The 19,907-nt window shown below is 44.4% G+C and overlaps 1 protein-coding gene across 4 annotated transcripts in view; it reads left to right on the top strand.

Annotated features, from left to right (window-relative positions):
• The window catches only part of LONRF2 (LON peptidase N-terminal domain and ring finger 2), a 74,273-nt gene that overhangs the window by 21,550 nt on the left and 32,816 nt on the right, over nucleotides 1-19,907 (top strand). For all 4 annotated transcript variants that reach the window (XR_009459164.1, XM_014600412.3, XM_059720993.1 and 1 more), the window contains exon 2: nucleotides 18,700-18,818. Coding sequence is in view for 3 of the 4 variants with exons in the window: in XM_014600412.3 (XP_014455898.3) it covers nucleotides 18,700-18,818 (119 nt within the window). In the remaining variant the exon portion in view is untranslated. The remainder of the gene's footprint in view (nucleotides 1-18,699; nucleotides 18,819-19,907) is intronic.

The following is a 19,907-nucleotide window of genomic DNA, read 5'->3' as shown; positions in this document are numbered from 1 at the left end:
CTGGTCACAGGACACCACGATGAGTGACTTCCATCAATTACTACCCTCTGGGTCTGACCACGGAGCCAATTTTCCAGCCAGTGGATCGTGGAGGACCCAAGGCAACAATTGGCCAGTTTCTCCAAGAGGTGATCATGGGACACCAGATAGAAGGCTTTTTTGAAGTCAAGATATATGACATCAATCTCTTCTCCCTTGTCCAGGTGATAGGTCACCTGGTCGTAGAAGGAAATGAGATTGGTCAAGCAAGACCTACCCGCAACAAACCCGTGCTGGCTGTCCCTTAAGATGTTGGCGTTGGCCAGTCCATTAAGGATGGCCTCTTTAATAAACTTTTCTAAGATCTTCCCCAGGATAGAAGTCAGGTTAATGGGCCTATAGTTAGCCGGATCCACTTTCCTCCCTTTCTTGAAGATAGGCACCACATTGGCCTTCTTCCAGTCTTCGGGCACTACACTAGAGCGCCAAGAGTTTTCAAAGATCTGTGCTAGAGGCTAGGCTATGATGCTCGCCAGCTCCTTGAGTACCCTGGGGTGAAGATTGTCAGGGCCGGCTGACTTGAAGGTATCCAGCTTCTCAAGATGTTCCTTCATGAAGTCAGCATCAATGGAGGGCAGGGGATCACCCTCACCCGGACTTCCCTGTCCCGTAGCGGGCATGGGCGTCCCATGGGACGATGAAAGATGGGGGGATGATGAAAGACCGATGCAAAGTACCTATTTAATAGGTTGGCTTTTTCCTGGGCGTCAGTTGCCCCATCTGGTTCAGCAGGGGTCCATCGTTGCCCCTGCTTTTCCTCCGGCTCCCCACATATCTGAAAAAGGACTTTTTATTGTCCTTGATACTCAAAGCTGGTTGGAGTTCAGTTGCAGCCTTGGCTTTCCTGGTCTGCTCCCTACAGGACCGGACCAGTGCAGAATAATCTTCCTTGGAGGTGACTCCCATCCTCCATCCTTTGTAGTCCTTTCTTTTTAGCCTCAGGAGGTCTGCTAGGTCCCTGGAGAGCCAGGGGGGCTGCTGTGCCCTCTTGCTGCCTTTCCTCCAAGTTGAAATACTTAATATACTTAATATAAGTATACAGTTACAATGTAGCAGAAGATAAAGTGCACAAGTTACACTGGTGACCAAATGCTATAGGTTTACAACTAGAGCTATAACATGCCGTTCATATATAGTCAGAACTGTAAAGTATCTTATTTTTTTGCCCAAAGAACGTACTTCTTAAAATATTTTTTCTTTTAGAACTTGTCCAGATCTTAAATTCAAGTGGAAAATAGTTCTTATGGTGATAGATGGATCTTTATTTGCTACTTTTTTCCCCTTAAATTGAGAGTTAAAAAGTCGGGGTGTGTTTCAAATTCAAGGGCGTCTTACGTTTGGAAGGAATGCAACATGTTGGCAGCCTGTGTCAACAGGGAAAATTGGCCATGGAAGTGCTTCCTTGTTTAATTTCTTTCCATAGTTGCAGGCAATGTATGAAGCCAGGAGATAACACCCTTCATTTTGCTTCTTTTTCTGTAACAGGACATGGATTAGGGTTAGAAAAGCCATACTCCTATCCCAGAATACAACTTCTTTCAGCTCTGTTGTGGTTAGAGAAGCTGTTTGTTCCTCTGCTTCCCCAGTTTGTTGTTCAGTGTGACAAGCTGTCATTTCTACCTTAGTAGTCTTGTCCTAAAACCATGATAGAGCTTAGCTAAATGAATCTCCTAAAATAGAGTAGGGCAGTACAGGCATCTTAAGATGTAGGGTGAGGCAGGACAAATAATAAGCTTTATATAGATGACTCTTAGAGGTGAATTTTTAAATGTGTGTCCATAACTTGGGATTGTTTTAGTTATGGACCCAAGATTCCCATTGTTGGAAGAAACTAGCTTCTGTGAATGAAATCATAAACCTTGTATTGTCGAGATACATGCTTTCCTGTTCTTAGATAATTAGTCCTAACTGCTACTTTTGAATAGGGTACACAATTCAAAGATGGCAGTAGAAAGCAGCTGACTGTCCTGTATAGATACAAGAGGCATTAAATACGGCGTACACTTCTTTACTTGGTGAGGGAAGGGGCGAATGGGATGTACTGAAATATAAAATAAGGTTTCTGTGTTTGCTAGCACAGTGGGCCCTAGTGAGCTAGTACAGGCAACCCCCGCTTAGCACTCCTAATCGGTTCCATAAAAACTGAGCGTTAAGCAGAACAGTGCTAAGCGAAACCCATTGCCCCATAGAAATGAGCGTAAGTAGAGATTAATTGGTTACTGCCTGCCCCGCTGCCACCTCTCCCCACTCCCCCTGCCTGCCTGCTGGCGCTCCAGCCCCACATACCAGCCCTGGCATATGCTCTTGCCACCTTGCTCTGGATCCCTGCTGGTCCTGGTCCTGGCCCTGGGCACTGGCATCGGTCCCACACTCACGCCTGGCTCCCCCCCCCCCCCCACGCTGCTTCTCACTGCTGCCACCTCTCCCCACCCCCCATACCTGTCCGCCAGCCTTTCCGGCCCCACTTGCCAGCCCGGGCACTGGCACTACTGCCGCTCTGCTCTGGGCACTGGCCCCTGCCGCGGGGCACTGATTGTGGGTCCCACGTTCCTGCCGCCCCACTCTGGGCACCGGTGCAGGTCCCACGCTGCTCACCTCTGTTGCTGCTGCTTCTCCCTGCACTGCTGCCGCCCCCCCCCCCGCGTGCTCCAGCCTGGGTACCAGTGCTACTGCCAATCTGCTCTGGGTGCAGGCTTCCATTGGCGCCAGCCTGGGTCCCATGCTCCTGCCCTCTTCTGCAGTCATTTGTTTCCACCCCCCGCCCGCTCCAGCACCGTGTGCCAGCCTGGGCCCGTGCTTCTGCCATCCCACCCTGGACCCTCATGCCTGCCCGCCCGCTCACTGCCACTCGCTCATCTTCCATTCACTGTCATCACCACTGCTTCTCCCTGCCCACCTGCCTGCCGAAACTCCAGTTCTATTGAGTGCTATAGCAAAACTGGCTGAGCGCTCGGCAGAATCGGGTATTAATTCTAAATGAGAGCTACAGCGAAACAGTGCTAACTGAAACTGTGTTAAGCAGGGGTTACCTGTATAGTTTCCAGGTGCTACTTTTAATACAGTTCTGTAAGGGTGCTGCTGCACTTGAAAGCAACCATTTTCAAAAGCAGAATTCACTATTATAAGCAGTATAGCAGGATTTCTTATAGTTGTTATGGACTTTCTCAACTATCTAAACATAGTTGCATGTATTCTTTTAGCTCTTGAAAGTCTAGAATCATATGCTGTAATATCCTGCAGTTTTCAAGTTTCATAGCAGTGAATATAAATTCCAGTTGCTGTAGTGGCAACAGCGTTATAACTGTTTTACGATCTCTGATCTTGGTTTCTCAGAGTTCAAGTTTCTTTATGAGGTGATCTTCAGTTTAACTTTGCTTTTTGCTAATCTGATTTATTGCTTTAAATCGGGGGTTGTCAACCGGGAGTATATAGAATCCTTGGGGTACTTGGGAAAGCCCCAGGGAATATGAGGCAGTGGCATGGAGAAGCAAGGGTGCTTGGGAAGCGCGCCGCCACACGCCTGCCACTGCCTGCTGCTGTGCACCTGCTGCTACCATGTGCTGTAGTTGCGTGCAATGCCAGCACCCCCATTCTTGTCAACTGGCTGCTGGTAGACACCCCTCCCACCCCCCAGCTCATCCAGGGGGTACAGTCCAGGAGCAGTAAATGTTCCTTAAAAAACATTGATAACCCCTGCTTTAAGTGAACTGTCAGAATGGACTACAACAGAGCTGTCCAGCATATAAGCAGCTGGCAGCTGCACTAGTAGGGACTGCACACCCTATAGGCTGCACCACTGTGGGCTTTGGGCTCCTACTGTACTGTACCATGCCCCACCATGCTATCTGGGCATCCCGCAACAACTGCTACACTGCTCTCTGTGAATGTCCTTGCTGTGCTGCTTCACCATGCTGAGTGGGAACCCTTCCTTCCTTTGCTGTACTTTGCTGTGGCCCTATTCAGTGCCTCAGCTGTGGGCTCTACCAGCACTATACTATGTTGCCCTGACTTGCTACACCCCAGCCTCTCGGGCAGGGGCAAAAACCAGAAGACAGAGGGGGGAGGGAGGGAGCCTGGAGTCCTCAGCGATTGCTGCTGCAGCCATAGGAGTAGGGGAAATACCAGCTGTGTGTGGGAATTGAGGAGACCCATGTTAACTCTTTGGGAGTCCCGTGTGGCCTTTGGGCCACCAGTTGGGCAGCCCAGGAATAAAAGATGCAGAGTAATTTGGTTCTCCAATAACTCAGATGTTAAAATATGCAACTTCAAGTAGCAAGACCATGTAACCTGGCTTGTCAGCTTTCTTAGTCTTTGACTACCTTCTGTTGGCAGAGCAGTGTTGGATCAGGGTGTTGTGTATTGTCAACATAGCTAAAGGCATCTGAATGCCTTCCCTGTTAAAAACAAAAAATACCCAGAGAACAGGCATGAGAACAAATTACTTGAAGTGTATTAAGATGGTTCATCCTTTTTTCAATTTGCAGTTCATTATTTTTTAAGATAGATTTCTATAAAATATCTGTGGCTCAGCAGCCAGGAATAAAGCTGTAATGGAACTTTGTGGACTGGAAACCATGTTTTACCTATCATACGTTTTGGATTTAAATCTATTGCTCTTTTTTGGTTTTCCTTCCAAGGCTTGAGCTATTTCTAAGTCCCCAAGCAGACTAAATCTTATAAATCTCTTGTTTTAGCTACCTTCTGGCCCTTACTCCAAATTACTGCTATCTCCTATTTTTGTAGCACTTCTAAATGGGTGCTTTGTGTAACTTCAACTCTGAACATTCTTATCCTTTCAGTTCTTTTAAACCAGGGGTGTCCAACCTTTTTGAGAGTGGGGCGGGATCATGAACTTTTTATCACCCAGTAGGCCGGCAGGAGCGGGCGCTCGTGTGGCCTGTCCAGTCTGGCTGCAGCCTGGGGGGCGCAGGGGTAAAGGGGTGCTGCCTGACCCTGCCATGTCCTCCCTGCCACCTGGGCGGCCTCGAGGATGCTCCCACACCTGCACATCTGGGCTCAGCAGCCAGGGGGACATGTGGGGACTCTACAGGGGGGTGCTGGATGTGCAGGGACACCCCCCTGCTCCCTCTCCCCTGGGGCAGCCCGAGCCCAAGCGGCAGGGGTCCCTCCCTCCCCAGGGCCCGTGACTCACCACCCCCAGTGCGATGTCTGCAGGCATGGGGGGATATGGGGAGGTGGGAGCAGCGCCGGCTTCCCACCCCGACAGTCACAGCAGCATCTCCCGCAGGCCCAGCCGCAGCATCCCTTGGAGCTGGCATCCACGCCCCCTGCGCCCGCCCGCCCACCCGCTGCACTGCGACCTGCTCCAGCCCACACGGCTGGCGGGGATTGGTGCAGAGCAGGGCTGGCATGCAAATGAGGAAGGGAGGGGCGGGGCTAGGAACGGAAACCCTGCAGTGTGGGAGAGGGGAGGAGCTGGCACGCAAATGAGGAAGGGAGGGATGGGGAAGGGGAGGAGCCGCACCGCGTTGGCAACATCAAGCTGATATGGTGCGTGTGGGAACCTTGTCCCTTCCCTAGGCCTTCAGCAGCCATTAGGAAGCTGCTGAGGGGCTAGGGGAGGGACAAGGGGTGGGAACAAAAGTAAACAGTGTTTACTTTTGGTTTCCGTCGCAGCACAGCAGGCCACAGAAAATGGCTTGGCGGGCCTCATGGCGGCTCCATGTATGTTGGACAAGTCTGTTTTAAACACTCCACAAGTTACTGATCTCTGCCTTTTAAATGTCATATGCCTTTTAATAGTAGCTTCTTCATAACTGTAACTGTTTGAAGCTTGTAGTAATTTGTTACCAATAGCTCTATGCCATGCAGGCTGAAGTGAATCATTTGCTCCCAGCTGATTATTTCTTTTGCCAAGCCTTATGTTGTTCCTCAATATATCATTAAGTATTTTCCAAATTTTTGTTTGGTAATTGTTTATTACTATCATAAATTCTTTCACCGTTATCATTCTTTTACTGCACTGTCTTATTGATGCAGACAGTAAACATTAGCTAATCAGAAAACCAGTTCTTAATTATTGACTTTTTAAAAGTAATTTTAAACACAGAGAGGCAGGATTTTTAACCCAAATTGTAACCTGAGGGATTTGGTCACAAGTTTTCATCAAGGCCAAGCAGTAGCATGCTGAAAGTAATTAAATTTTCCATGACAAATGAGACCATTTGCATGCTTTAATATACAAAACAACCACTGACTAAAAAGAACTGGGAAGAAACTTTCATTATGTGTAGGGTATGTCATAATTATAGAGATTATTTATATTTTTCTCTGAAGTGATTGGTACTTGCTGCTGTCAGACAGGACACTGAACCTCAGTTCTGACCTGTGTGGCAATTTTATGTTCGTAACTTTATTGTGTAAGCAGTGGGGTCTAACCTTTTTGGTAAGCATACCTAATTAGCCCCACACCTTCCAAAGTGCTATTCCAATCCCCTTTCCCAGCTGATCGGCTGCTGTGCTTTCTGCTTCTTGCCCTGTACTCCCTGCCCAGTCTGCTGCTCTGTTTTCAACCTGGTCTTTTGCATGCCACACAGAGGCTGCCTGTGCCACTTGTACTACCCTGATGTAACACATTAACTAGAGAGAGCTATATCTTAAATGGATTGCAAAATGGAACGTATAAATGCTTGTCTTAGTCTGTGTGATGTTCCTTAAATTATCACATGTCTTTAAACCCTTCCCATGTCATCCAGAGTCTGAGATAAAAATGTTCTGTAGAAAGAGTAGATTGAGGGTTAATGCAATTATTTCTGTAGATCTTAATTACTTTTGAAGTAGGTGCTTTAAGAATGCAGGAAGCTATCTTCCAATAATGAAATAGCAGTGCATATTTTGAAGATAAGCTCCTGCATGTCAGTTACTGGGTGTAGCAGGTAGCAGTGTTACTTGATTAGGAGGCATGTTTACACAAGACCCTTTGCTGTGCAATAGATTAATCTACTAAGCACTAAAATGTCACTGTCTACACAGGCATATGTTTACCACACAGTAAATTAGTCTACTACTAAATACAGGTAGGAAAGTAACCGTGTGGTAGATACTTCACAGTAACGTATGTGTAGGCACTGACCGGGAGCAAATTTGCTCCTAGTCAGTCCCAACACCAGGGGGTCACAGGGGACAGAGAACCCCTGTAGTCCTGGCGCTGTTCAGCTCCCGGCTCCCCAAAGGAGCTGGGAACCAAGCAGCGCTGGAACTGGGGAGTTCTCTTCTCTTGTGCAGCTGGGGGCTGGCTGGCAGCTGTCCTGCTTCTGGGACAGCTCCCAGCCAGTCCCTGGCTGCCCAGGGAAGCCCCACTGGGCACCAGCCTCATCCCCATGTGCATGGGGCCAGGAGAGCTCTGGAGTGGCAGTTGTTTCCCAGCCCTGTGCACATTAGGACTCTTTCCAATGTGCACGGGACCAGGAGACAGCTGCTGTTGCAGATGGCAGAGCTCTCCTGGCCCATACACATGGGGACTGGCCACTGTGCTCCCTGTCAGGCCCCAGACTAGCTCCCCCTGGCTGTTGCATATGGCCAGAGCAGAGTAGGAACATCCCTGTACTGAGCTGCTCCAATTGCAACAGCCTCCCCCCAACCCCCATTGCTTTGTTTGCTCTGAGCAGCCTTAACATGCCCATACTATTGCCGTGTCCCTGTTCGTGCCATTGGCCCTCACTCCCAAGCCACAGGGCCCTCCACCCTGCCAGTGCCCCTCACTCCAGACCCACAGCCGCAGCCTACTCCCCACTTGCTCCCTCCTGACAGCAGCTCCCCCCCGCATTAGGACATGGGTCCAGTTGCAGCTGTCCCCCCTGCTGCTTTGTGGCTCTGAGCGGTGCTGACCCCTGCTGTTCTGCTCCCTGTGACTGTTGGCAGCAGTAAGGGCTGGATTCAAGTTTTAGGGGGGTCTCAAATTTAGTCACCCGCACCCAACCCAACCCACAAGCTGCCCCCCTCCCCAGCCCCGCTGGCACCCCCCCCCCATTTCCAACCCACAGTCCCTTGCAAGCCCTACTTACCCCAAAGGCTCCAGGAGGGAAAAGTCAGCCTGAGCCAAGCCCTGGCTGACTCAAGAATCTCAGGCCCTGCTCCTTTTCTCTCTCCTTGCCCTGGGCAGGGCTGGTGGTTTCCTGTCCTTTTTGCAAGAAGCTCTTGCAGACTGCAACTCTGCCACCCTGCAGAAAGCTCTTTGTAAAAGTGGGAATCTGTGAGTACCTCTGTTAAAATGAAAAATCCACGTTTTTCTCTGTGAAAAGGCAAAATCTGCAGTTTTTTCTATTTTTCCTTGGGAAACGGAAAATCTGGATCCCTGCTAATTACTTCAGTTGTTAAGTTTCTCTGGGTCTTTTTTAATAAGGTTATTGTTTTGATAGTTTACAGTATCTTGCCTTTTAGCATCAAAGAAATAATACATTTCAAATGTAACAAGACTGCGTTCATTTTGTGGTAAAGCGTATTATCCTCCTCCCTGCTACCCTGGACAGCTGCAGTTACTTATTGAGTATGTATATTGCTCTTAAAGTTCCTCTTGACTTCCCTATAAATTGTGTACCTTGTAAAATTCTTGTGTGAAATAAACTCATATTATAGTTAATGAGATCTCTGCTTATCCATGGTGGCATGTGTGTTACATGTTGTAGTCGGAGTTCCAGAACATCAATTTGTTTAATATTTGAACATTTAGTTGTGCTGATCTCATGTTGCTAGTATGGGGTTCATTCAGGATATGACTAGAAACCATTGCTACTGAGGACTTTATAAGAGTATACCTTGAGGATTTTTTAAAAGAATACCATGTTTGAAAAGGGAGTAAAATCTCCAAAAATTAAGATTCAGAGTAAACAGTGTGTCTTAGTGTGCAAGTACTAAGGCCAACCTTAATGACAGGACACTCTTTTCATGCTAGCATGTGATAGAGACAGCAACAAGGTGACCCTTTGTTACATGTCTTGTAGATTCTCTGGTGTATCCTTTTAGCCAGATAATTTCTATACCAGATATTGAAATGTGGCTGTTTGTTATAGTTGGTATGTTTCATATCTAAGGCTGCCTGTGGGATGTGGACGTTTCTTTTAACAATTTGCTTTCCCTAGGCTTTTAATTTTTCAATGTGCACTGCCATGTGGAATCAGGAGAATATAAATTGACTTGTGCATATAATTTTCTGCTCTCAAAAGGTGCCTTGCAAAACCTTCTCTGGTATTGCTACATAATTCAACTGACTGATATTTGAATAAGCAGCTGCTGTCAAGCCTGGAAAAGACTGAGGGCTTGAGCAGCCACTGGGCAACCCCATGGATGAACTGTTGTCTGGAGTGTCAGCAGACTTGAGTGAGTGAAACATACTTAGTCCTGTTCTCCACAAAAGCTTTGTTGTAGACAAGTCCAAAATGTACTTGATTTTCCATAATATGGAATCGGACATGGGTAACCAAATAGCAAATGGCATATGAATGGCTTATGTGATCCCCTGAAACGGAACAAAGGCTACCTTTTGTAAAAGCCAGCTTATCTCCCTTTTGGGTAAGGTGTGAATTTTCAGTAAACATTCCTCTGAACCCCAAGAGGCTCTTGGAGCAAAATCATGGAAAACTAGGCTCTTTGTTTCCTGATATTGCTAAGATTTAAAAGGTGTGTTGGCCTGAAAAGTGATGTTCTCTGTTCGGTACACTTGATAAAAGAAGGGCTCCCACAGAAAGTTTTGTCAGGAGTCAAGAAAAGAAAAAAGGAGGCTTATACAAAAGTAAAGGTGCACTGATATATCAGTTGCATATCAGATTGGGACTGATAACCGGAAAATTAACATTAAAATTGGCCAAAAAGCTGGTTGCTGGTAATGTCACCAATTTAAATGCCATGTACATGCACATACCTCCCAGTGCCATCACCGCCAGCCCCTCCTGGAAGAGGCTGGTGCAGCCCCTGGCCCTGAGCCTACAGTGGGCAGCCCACCCTCACTCAGTGCACAAATCCAGGGGGTTTCATTCACCGCCCTGGCTGAGGAGAACCTGCCCCACTCCCTCTCTCACCATGGGGGGGCTCGATCTGCCCCCTCCCCCAGTGTCCCTTGCCCTCCACAGACTTACTGGCAGGGCGCTGCTCTCCAAGCTGCCATGCTGCATTCCTATTGGCTATCTGATTGGTATTGACTGATATGGCTGTTTAATAATTGGCTATCACTATCAGCCAAAGAAATCTTTATTGATGCACTCCTATACAAAACATGGCTGTATGTGGCAAATGGAGAGAATTGGCTAGCAGTGGCGATGTGTAGGTGCACGTGCACCCCCTGAGAGTGCCGGTGCACCCCCTGACTGGCTGCACTTGCCTCTTAGGCGATGGGCAGGGAGGGCAGGCAGGATCGCCGGCACTGCCCCTGCAAGTGCTGGCTGGGTAAGTGGAGTGCCGTGGTGCTCCCAGAAGTGGCTGCAGCCATTTCTGGAAGTGGCTGCAGTGATCGGCTGTCTCGCGATTGGCCGTGGATGGACACCTCCCCCTGGCAGCAAGATCGGCCGAGGAGGGACCTTCCCCCTGTCCCCCAGTCGCTGACTGGTTGCTGCCTAAAGTGGCACCAGTCGCCCACGTTGGCTAGTGATCAGTTAGCCACTCTTGGATCGTAAGCGGGCTGTTCCCTTCATCACCAGATCCATGTAGCCATGAAAATTCTGGGCTGTTACAGTGTTTTTCTCCTTTGCTCTGCCTGCAGTTGCCAATTATCATCCTTGATATCAGCGTTTCTCAACCAGGGTAGCATAGCCTTGGCTGCCTTGGGATTCTTTCAGGGATGCCACAGGCTGACTCACAATGTTAGCGCTGTTAGGTGTGCAAGTGTGATTTACAAGATAAGCCCAGAGACTTTAAATAGGAATCCATAGATTTATAAATACATGCTGATCTGTTGTGGTCTTCTTGAGCCTTTTGTAAGAAAAATTCCTCTCTTTCCAATAATAACCCCCCCCCCAAAAAAAGTGAGAACTAAGAGCTGGTGTTTTTGCTGGGGTGCCACATATCTAAACGGGAACCACTGTTTTGTATATTTAACCATGTATCACACATATCAAACTTAATCTAATCTAACATTTTTATTTTCCATATTATGTAGAATCTTAGTTGATCATATTTTTTTCTAATTGGTATACAGTAAAAGCTGTGTTATCCGGCACTTTACCATCCGGAATGCTCCATTAACCAGCATGCCAATTAACGCGGCAAAAGCGAAACTGGAAGTGGCATTTCCAGTTTTGCTGAGTCCCACTTCGTTGACTTTGCCACGGTCCGGGGCAAAGCAGCCTGTGCAGGGCCCCTCTCCCTGTTCCCTGTGATGCCAGGGAGTGAAAGCCCTGGTGTGCTGGATGTGGCAGGAGGGGTGGCGGCCCAAACAGACATAGATGCCTCTCAGATAACCAGCATATTTGATTAACTGGCATTCCCTGCTCCCCATGAATGCCAGATAACACAGCTTTTACTGTATTTGTATTGAACGGACGCACATCATGTGTAGTAATCAGATTGGAATTACTAACCCAAGCTGTTTTCTTATCAAGGTCATGTCAAGATGTCCCAGCTAAACTAAACTATTTTCCTGATTATTCCCCCCTCCTCTCCCCCATCCAGTAAAACGATCTGGCTTGTAGCTTTGCCTTTTGACACAGATATAGGTTGCCCTAGACTTATATAACCTCTATTTATAGTTTGATTAAAGTTAATAACTCTTTGTTGTGTCTCACTGTTATCTTTTGGCAAGGCATTTAATGCCTGCTTTGATACAAGACTTGTCTATGGCCTTTGTCCATGTTAATCTGTGACAACAGTGAACGTGAAGCAGGTGATTCACCAATGGCCCAGTGATGCAATTGCTGTAGTCTCAACCACAAGGAATTATTTTTATTGCAGTATTGAATGTCAGAAGAGCACTTTTGGTCACAATGTACTATTTTAATCCCTATGAACATGCAACTCCAATAGCTGAATTTATAAAAACACATACCCATACTTATGTTACTCTGTTTTTATGATAAGCTGCAAATTGTTGCGCAGTTTCTCTCTACCATAGTCATACTTACCAAGGTGCTTAATAGACAGATTCATTCTTTTCCTCATTTAACATCTCAAAACTCCCACATACATTCCAGCTGCTCTAGAACAAAGGCTCATTGATTTCTAGCTTTCATTATAGTCCCCCCTCAAAATATTCTCAAAACTGGTACAATTTTCCGCTTCCCTCTAGTTTGAGCTATTTCAAGAGAGAGAGCGCGCGTGCACATTTGTAAGAGCCATTTATGGAGCTCTGCAGAAAAAACAATGTGAGCTTATACACTTGCAACTTAAGGAAAACAGAAATCTCTGATCAATCTGATTTGGATTCCCAGAGTATCTCTGAGGATCAGTGAACAGTTGCTCTGCTAGAAGCCTCCGTGCATTACGTGCAGCTGCACTGTTACTGCCACTAAGCATTGCTAATTACAACTGAGATAATTAACCAAAAGGGACTGTATAAAAGATGCTAAAGGTTGCCCAGAAGAAACTGATATTGATGTATAAAGAAACAACTTCCTTGCCTATTTGAAATTGCTTCTGACATAATGAAATAACACCTGATCAACAGTACTTCCCATGTTCAGTTTGCAGTTCTACCCTCATAAAATCTAAAATGAGCTTTGAAGACTTATATTTCTTTACATACCAATGAAGTAAATGCTAGTATACAATGAGAAGGCTTTAAAAAGTTTTCATTAAAGAACCTACTGGTCAAGACTTGTTTACTTGTATGTACTACAAACTTGTGAATTAGAATATTGATAGATGTGAAAAAGTAACATTTTTGCTACATATAAACTGTTTGCTCTTCTCAAGTGAGATGTGTAGAGTGACAGTTTCCACAAGTTTAAGCCCTTCTTTTATACTACCAGGCACAGGAGTTTGTAAAATGCTTTATATGATATGGTCTGACTTCAGTTAAGGTCACTAGGCACTATATATTAAATACGTCTGAGAAGAGACATTTATGCATTGTTTACAAGGTTTGATGGATCTATCAACAATATATTTCACTTTGTGTAGAAGATAGAATGATTTTTAACAGCCTCTACCAGTATACATTTGGGAATTAAGTATGGTTAAAACTAGTGGAGATCAAACATTCAACTTGTCCTAAAAGCTGCTACAATCTGATAAAGTCCTTAAAAAAGGCGGGGGCTTGGACTAGATGACCTTCTGAGGTCCCTTCTAGCCATATTTCTCTGATTCTAGGATTCTTCAAAAGGACGTGGATTTTTTTAGTAATTTCCAGTCTCACTTTCCCTGACATTTGTATTCTACTTAATCCTTTTAGGTAGCACTCAGGGGTTTTAATTCAGAACTACAGGTCCATTGTGGTAATTTAGAGAGAGAATTTGTTGAATTTTACCATTAGAAATCTCTCTTGCTTTTATATTCTAGCTTTATTTTTCTAAAGTTATTGTTCTTAAAGTTCTACCTTCCCTGCAGCTAATTGCAAAAAGATCAGCTCATTTCTGAGGCGGAGTACACACACTCAAACCATCTGGGAGAATTCTGCCAGGTTTGTTCTCATGGTAGAGGAACTTACCCAGAGCCACATGTACAGACATTCAAATACTGAGGCGCTGAAGAGTGGAGAGCTTGCAGTGCTGATTGGGGGGATGGAGGGGGACAGCAGAAAAGCTGTGCGCACACCTCTTTATGCTCTACAGCAGTGGTAGGAAAAATGGTGGATCCGTCTGGCAGCTGGACTCCATTTCCCAGCAGCCCCTGCCTGCATACCTTGAAATTATAAAAAAATTTATTAGGGGTGCACTGATAAAGATTTTCTTGGCTAATACTGATAGCCAGTGATTCACCAACCATGTCAGCCGATGCTGATCCGATAACCAATATTTAGTAATAGCGCAAGGCATTTTAAACTATTACATAAACGTTTTGTTGCTGTTGTTTTTGCATTTGTAACACATGTGCCTCCTGTGGCCCTCTAGGAAGAAGGTGGTGACCGCCTTATTCCCACACGTTGCCTCCTCACCCATGACTCCTACCTGCAGTCCTGCTCCCCAGGCAATCTGTGCTGCTGTCTCAGATGGGTGGGGCGGACCCTCGTGCAGACAGTGGTGCCGGGCGTGTTTGGAGCCTCAGTGCTGGCAGGCTCTACATAGCTAAGCTCCTGTGGCTGCTGGGGAGAATCTGCTTTTGCAAAGGTGCCTGGTGCCCAGGGAACGGAATGTCCCTTGCATGGCACTTTACCATACCCGTGTGCAGCCCAACGTCTCAGTGGCAACCCCATTGCCCAGGTCCCCGCTGTGTGCACGACATTGCCATGGCAGTGGCGGAAACAGCAGTAGCAGGATCTGGTAATGGTTGTTAAATGCGTTGCACTGTGACCACTTCCCAGCGTCCCCTCTTCTTATCACTGTTCATCAGGACCTGTAGTTTGTCGCGGTTTCGGGCCAGTGGTGGGGCATGGGGACTAGACTATGCTTACCAGGGTACTCTGGACATGGGCCATAATTATCCGTTACAATGACCCAAAAAAGCTGGTAGCTGATAACATCATTTCTCATTTATCAGTGCTGATCCAATAGCCAACCGATACGTTGGTGCAGCCCTAAATTTTATAAATTTTCCACGTATAAAATCTAATTACTGTGGGGGGGTTGTCTTGTAATCAGGATTGTCTTGTATTTGAGTAAATACAACACTTCTGTCTACTCTTCTGGGTAAACATGTTTCACTGAGGTCAGGTTCCAGCAATCTGGCATAGTCCCGAACTTCGGGAGGACTTCAAATAAGTGTCGTTTCATTTTTCCAGATCCCCTCGTAAATAAGCATTGTAAACTGGAGCTGTTTACAGGTAGAAGAGATGAGCTCCTCCTCTAAAGTACTTGAAACATCTTTGGTGTTTTTAATACAGAAAATATGTAATGCTTTTAGCAGGTGTGATAAATTGTTTATTTTTCTAATTTGTGCACACATCAAATTGTTTATTTTTCAAATAGTTAAAATTAACAGTTAACAATCTGTAAGAAATACAAAAAGCTCCTGCCTCACGACTGCGGAGACAGTCCCTAGGTAACCTTAATTCCCATCATTATTTTCTCTGTATGCATGCAAGAACTATACAAGAGCAGGTCTGAGACACAAGTTTTAAGCAAATCTGATATGACATTTTCTAAAGGCAGGTATGGACTTCCTTTTTAGCCCAAACCCTGTCTGAAGAAGGAATCACGCATTTGTAGCACATGCTACTCAGATGTGTCATTTGATTAAACCCTCACTTACAATCATAATATGTTTTGTTCTGTGAAGAATCTCACAAGTCTGAGTATGTCATTTGATGACAAGTACCTTTTGTTCTTATTTTTGCAGTTCCTAAAGCACAGTATGTTAAATTAAACATTCTTTTGATAATTCATATGGAGTGGGAACATTTTATACCCCACAATCAAGCCAAGCTTCTGCTAGAGCCAATTTTAAAAAATATTTTCTGGTTGGCACAAAACCAAGTAAGATTATTCTTGCAAATGGAAATGAGAAAGTGTTTTAGAGCTATCGAAATATGGGTACACTAAACATCTGTCTTATCCATCATAAAGAAAAAGTAATAAAGAAATCAAAACAGGAATCCTGTTAATAAATGAGGATGTGATATTTACTGGGAGTTTCATCTATAACTGAGCAGAAAGGGTTGTTGGGATGGAGGGCCTTCCAAAAACAGTGTGGGAGAGGAGGAGAATTTTGGTACTTGCTATTATGTATCTCATTCAACTGTAAATTTGTTGGAGTGGGAACTACATTTGTACACAGCCTAGTACAATTAATTTCTGGTCCCTAACTAAGGCTCGTAGGAGCCAGGACAATACAAACAACATAAGACTGGGCATTTTTACACATGTAAGCGTTGCAGTGCTGGCCACTTTGAAAAGCAGCCAGTGCTGCATTGCTTGCAGTTGGATAAGTGGCAAAATGCTGCTGAGAAAATGGCAGTGACACGCTTTTGAACTAAAATGCATAGAAGGTGCGTTAGTTCAAAAGCACACTGCGACCATTTTCTGCGCACTGATGCGCATTTCACCACTTATACAACTGCATGCGGTGCAGCATGGTATGCATCCACGCGCATGTGAAACAGATTCAATTAATCGAGTCTGCTCTGAAGTGGTGGTTCTCCAGCTTATCACGGGATGAAAAGGTACATGTATAAATGCCTACTGTGTCGATCAGCCCAACAAAAAGCTTAAACATAATTTACTTAGCATGCATAATTAAAAACTACTTGTTTGAAAGGAGGAGCTTCTAAATACAAATTTAGCTGTTGGGTGTGGAGTTTGGAGGAGAGGGAAGGATCGGTTGATATATTTATATGGCAGGCTCCAGAACTTCAGCAAGCAAAAATGAAAGTTCTTTGATTCCTCAGATCTTTACTGCAGAATGCTGCCCCCCTTCCCCTCAGCATATTTTATACTAGAAACACATTAGTTAAAAGTTCTTTTCAGCTTTTTGCCAGGAGGAAAAAAATGGAGCAGACACAAGAAATGGAGGGGAAAATGCAATTGTGATATAAAATTGGGTATGGCAAAAAATGCTGCTATGATAAATAACACTGGAAGAACTGAGCTCAATTCCTGCAATAGTCTGCTTAAAGTTTACCTTCTGGAGCCAATTTCCTACCTTGGAACTCATATAGCAAGTTGTGAAACCTATTCCTACTCTTCTACATGTCATTTTAAGCTTGAGACAGGTATAGGAGTACAAAAAAAACCCTTTAACTTTTTCTTTTTTATATGTAGGCTGAAAGTAGTTTTGTGATGCTCAGTACAGCAATAAAAACAGTTTCTTGTGGTCTAGACAACAGCAACTAAATTTTAGCATCTCTGGCATGTAGTCAAAAGTTGTAGTCCTGTAACTGGCCCACTTCTACTTGCTGCTTTTAGCAAGTCTTAATAAGCATCTATTTGTAAAAATCCATCATCTTTTGTAATTATTATTCATTTTTTAACCTTTTCTACATTCAACTTTAGTGGCAAGCAATGGAATTAGGTCTGTCAGTTTGACCAGCTGTAGCTGGGCTTTTAGCATTATGTGGAGAGTTAATAAAATACATGAGAAAATATTAAATCCATGAAAAGCTTTGAATTTCATATTGGGTTTTGCTCAGAACTCGGTATGTAACAGTAAATTAATTTAGGTCACTGCTAATGGCTTTTTCTTTAAATTAACTCACTTAATAGTCTCTTGACTTGTGCAGAATTTAAATATCCAGTGCCTAAGAGATTTGACCTTGTGAGTTACTGATATTATTTCAGTTGCATTCATGTGTTGGGAATATGGTTTGAATGATTAGGTGGCTTCATCAAAAAGTGGCAGACAAAAAAAACCCTAAGGGATTATGGAAACCCAGAGTTTCTGTGTAATCCAGGGCTTGGGTAATATGTAATATCTAAAAAACAAAACAAAACAAAAAACAAAAAAAAACAACCCCCCAAAACCCAAAACACTGTAGCAATTATTGCAATTATTGGCAGTCATTGAAAATTCTAATTGCACATGACACATACAAATGGCAGACCTCTATCTGCAAAATGTACAAATTAGATCCAATTAGAGACTTACCTGGTTTGTTTCGTTATCCCTGCTAGGACACTGAGAGATTTTGAAACTTAAATCAGTAACAAATTAAGCAAGCACAATGCACTTGCTCTTGAACAAGTTAATGCTGTTCCTTCAAGTGTAAGCAGGATGCCAGCAGACCTCTGGGGGATTGCTTCTGGTTATCTTCCGAAGCTGTGCAGGGCTGCTGGTCTTGCTGATGTGAAACTGGCAATCTTGAGAGCTTTGGATATAATGAGGGCTCTGAAGGTCTGGGGTGTCCTCACATGTTGCTCTAGAGCTGTCTTTCTGAATCCAGAAGTCCTGATAACTCCACTGTTTGGTAAAACATGGGAATGTTGGTTTCACTAAGCAGCAGCAGAGCCCAGGCTGATTATGGTATTGAAAATATTTATAATAGTGTATTTCAAGGGTTTGTAAATGAGTAGTCATAGAAATATACAAGGCTTTGGAGGCCAACTGGCTAAAATCCTGTTCATCGCAGACTATGTACTGGTCATGGGGAAGTACATAGGATGGCAAGGATACATTGGCAAATGGGCATAAAGCTTGGGATGTCTTACCTGCGTGCTTTCATAGTGAATTATGACATTAGGCAGTGAATCGGACATCAGGTTACTTGCTGCTTTCATCTTGACATTTAAATCCTACAGTGTTGCTTATTTGATTTTCTTTTCCCCACACTTACCTATAATGTCCTGTAAGTGGGATATGCACTTCAGATGAAACCACTTGAACAAAATAAAACTTGTAATCAAAATATAGAACAGATAAGTGTAGCAGGTGGATGTTATTTGCTATGTATTCATAATCTCAAGAAACATTCGGAACATTTAAAATAAAAATAAGTTGGCCACATCAACACTATGCTTTATTTATTTATTTATTTATTGTTTATTCAAATAGGTAAGGACATGCATCAGATTTTGTTGTTTCAAAGATTTTTGACCTATTTGGGTTTAAATTATGTTAGATTATTTCTATCTAATACACGCTAGGTATCCATACACTGGAATTCTTAATATCATTTTTATTTTCCAGCTCCCTGCAAATGTTCGTTAATAGCCCAGCGATCAGAACTGTATACATCAATGCAAAACTACCAGCAAGCTCTTCATGATGCAGATGTAGTCTGCCGAAACAAACCTCTCTGGCCAAAGGTACAACCCTTGCATGCTGCATAGAACAAAAGTAATGCTTCTTATCAAACTTCAGGGTTTTTTCATGTGGTAAGGCCAGAGCTTTGCAAACTAGTTTATGGAAGGAGATTTTGATAACCCCCAGGGGTAGAAACTTCTAATAAAAGCTTCAATTATGCCTAAAACAAGCATGGATGAATCCTATATCTGTACTAATGCATAAAAATGTCTGTGGTGTATATTGTTATTGGCCTTTTTTTGTGCTAATGTCTATGATTGTTTAAAAAAAAAAAAAAAAAAGTAATTCTAGGGGCAGAACCAGGCCTGTTCGGCTACTGATATCAGGGGGATATCCTGCTTGTGGAAATTTCCTCTGACTCCTACAGGATTTCAGCCAGCCTTCCCTGCTGCAAAGCTGCTGCTTCTGAGAATTCCAAACTTAATTATAAATCTGTATATTAGCAGTGTGGTTTAATGATGTGGTTATCTAGTTCCTAGATATATCATATGGCTACATTTTACTTCTGTGGAAATAAGATTCTTTAGAAAGGAATATAGATGAGTGGTGCTTAACCTAAGGCCAGATTAGCATCCAAAGTGACTGGATCTGGCCTGCGGCAAAAGGGAACAGTGGCAAGGAACTTGGCACTACATGTCCCTTTCCCTGTCCTGCACTGTGCCACTGACCTCCATCTGCAGCCAGAAGTAAATTCTCTTCTCTCCCTCCCTTCCCTCTGACATAGCCACTTCCCTCTAGGGATGTAAAAAGTGTTTAACCGATAATTGCAGTGATATGATACCTGGTTAACTTATCTAGCTTATCGGTTTTGTTTAGTGAGGGGCAGGGCACAGTCTGGTAGGGAAGCGGGGGAAGGGAAGCCCACACAGTGCCCTAGCAAAAACTGGTAGGTGACAGGGTACGCAAGAGTGAGTGGTGAGGGAGACTAGTATCCATAGCGATTTAACTAGTAACCTGTAGTACCCACAGCAGTTGACTAGCAGTAACCAATAGTATCCATATGAGGTTAAAGATGAAAACAGTGGGTGGCCTAATGACTTATCAATTAAGCAGTTAGCTGCTGGTTCACAGGTACCTGCTCACTCCCTCCC

This window comes from Alligator mississippiensis, chromosome 1, assembly GCF_030867095.1.
Source record: "Alligator mississippiensis isolate rAllMis1 chromosome 1, rAllMis1, whole genome shotgun sequence".
Lineage (NCBI taxonomy): Eukaryota > Metazoa > Chordata > Crocodylia > Alligatoridae > Alligator > Alligator mississippiensis.
This window is presented reverse-complemented; position numbering and strand designations above follow the sequence as displayed.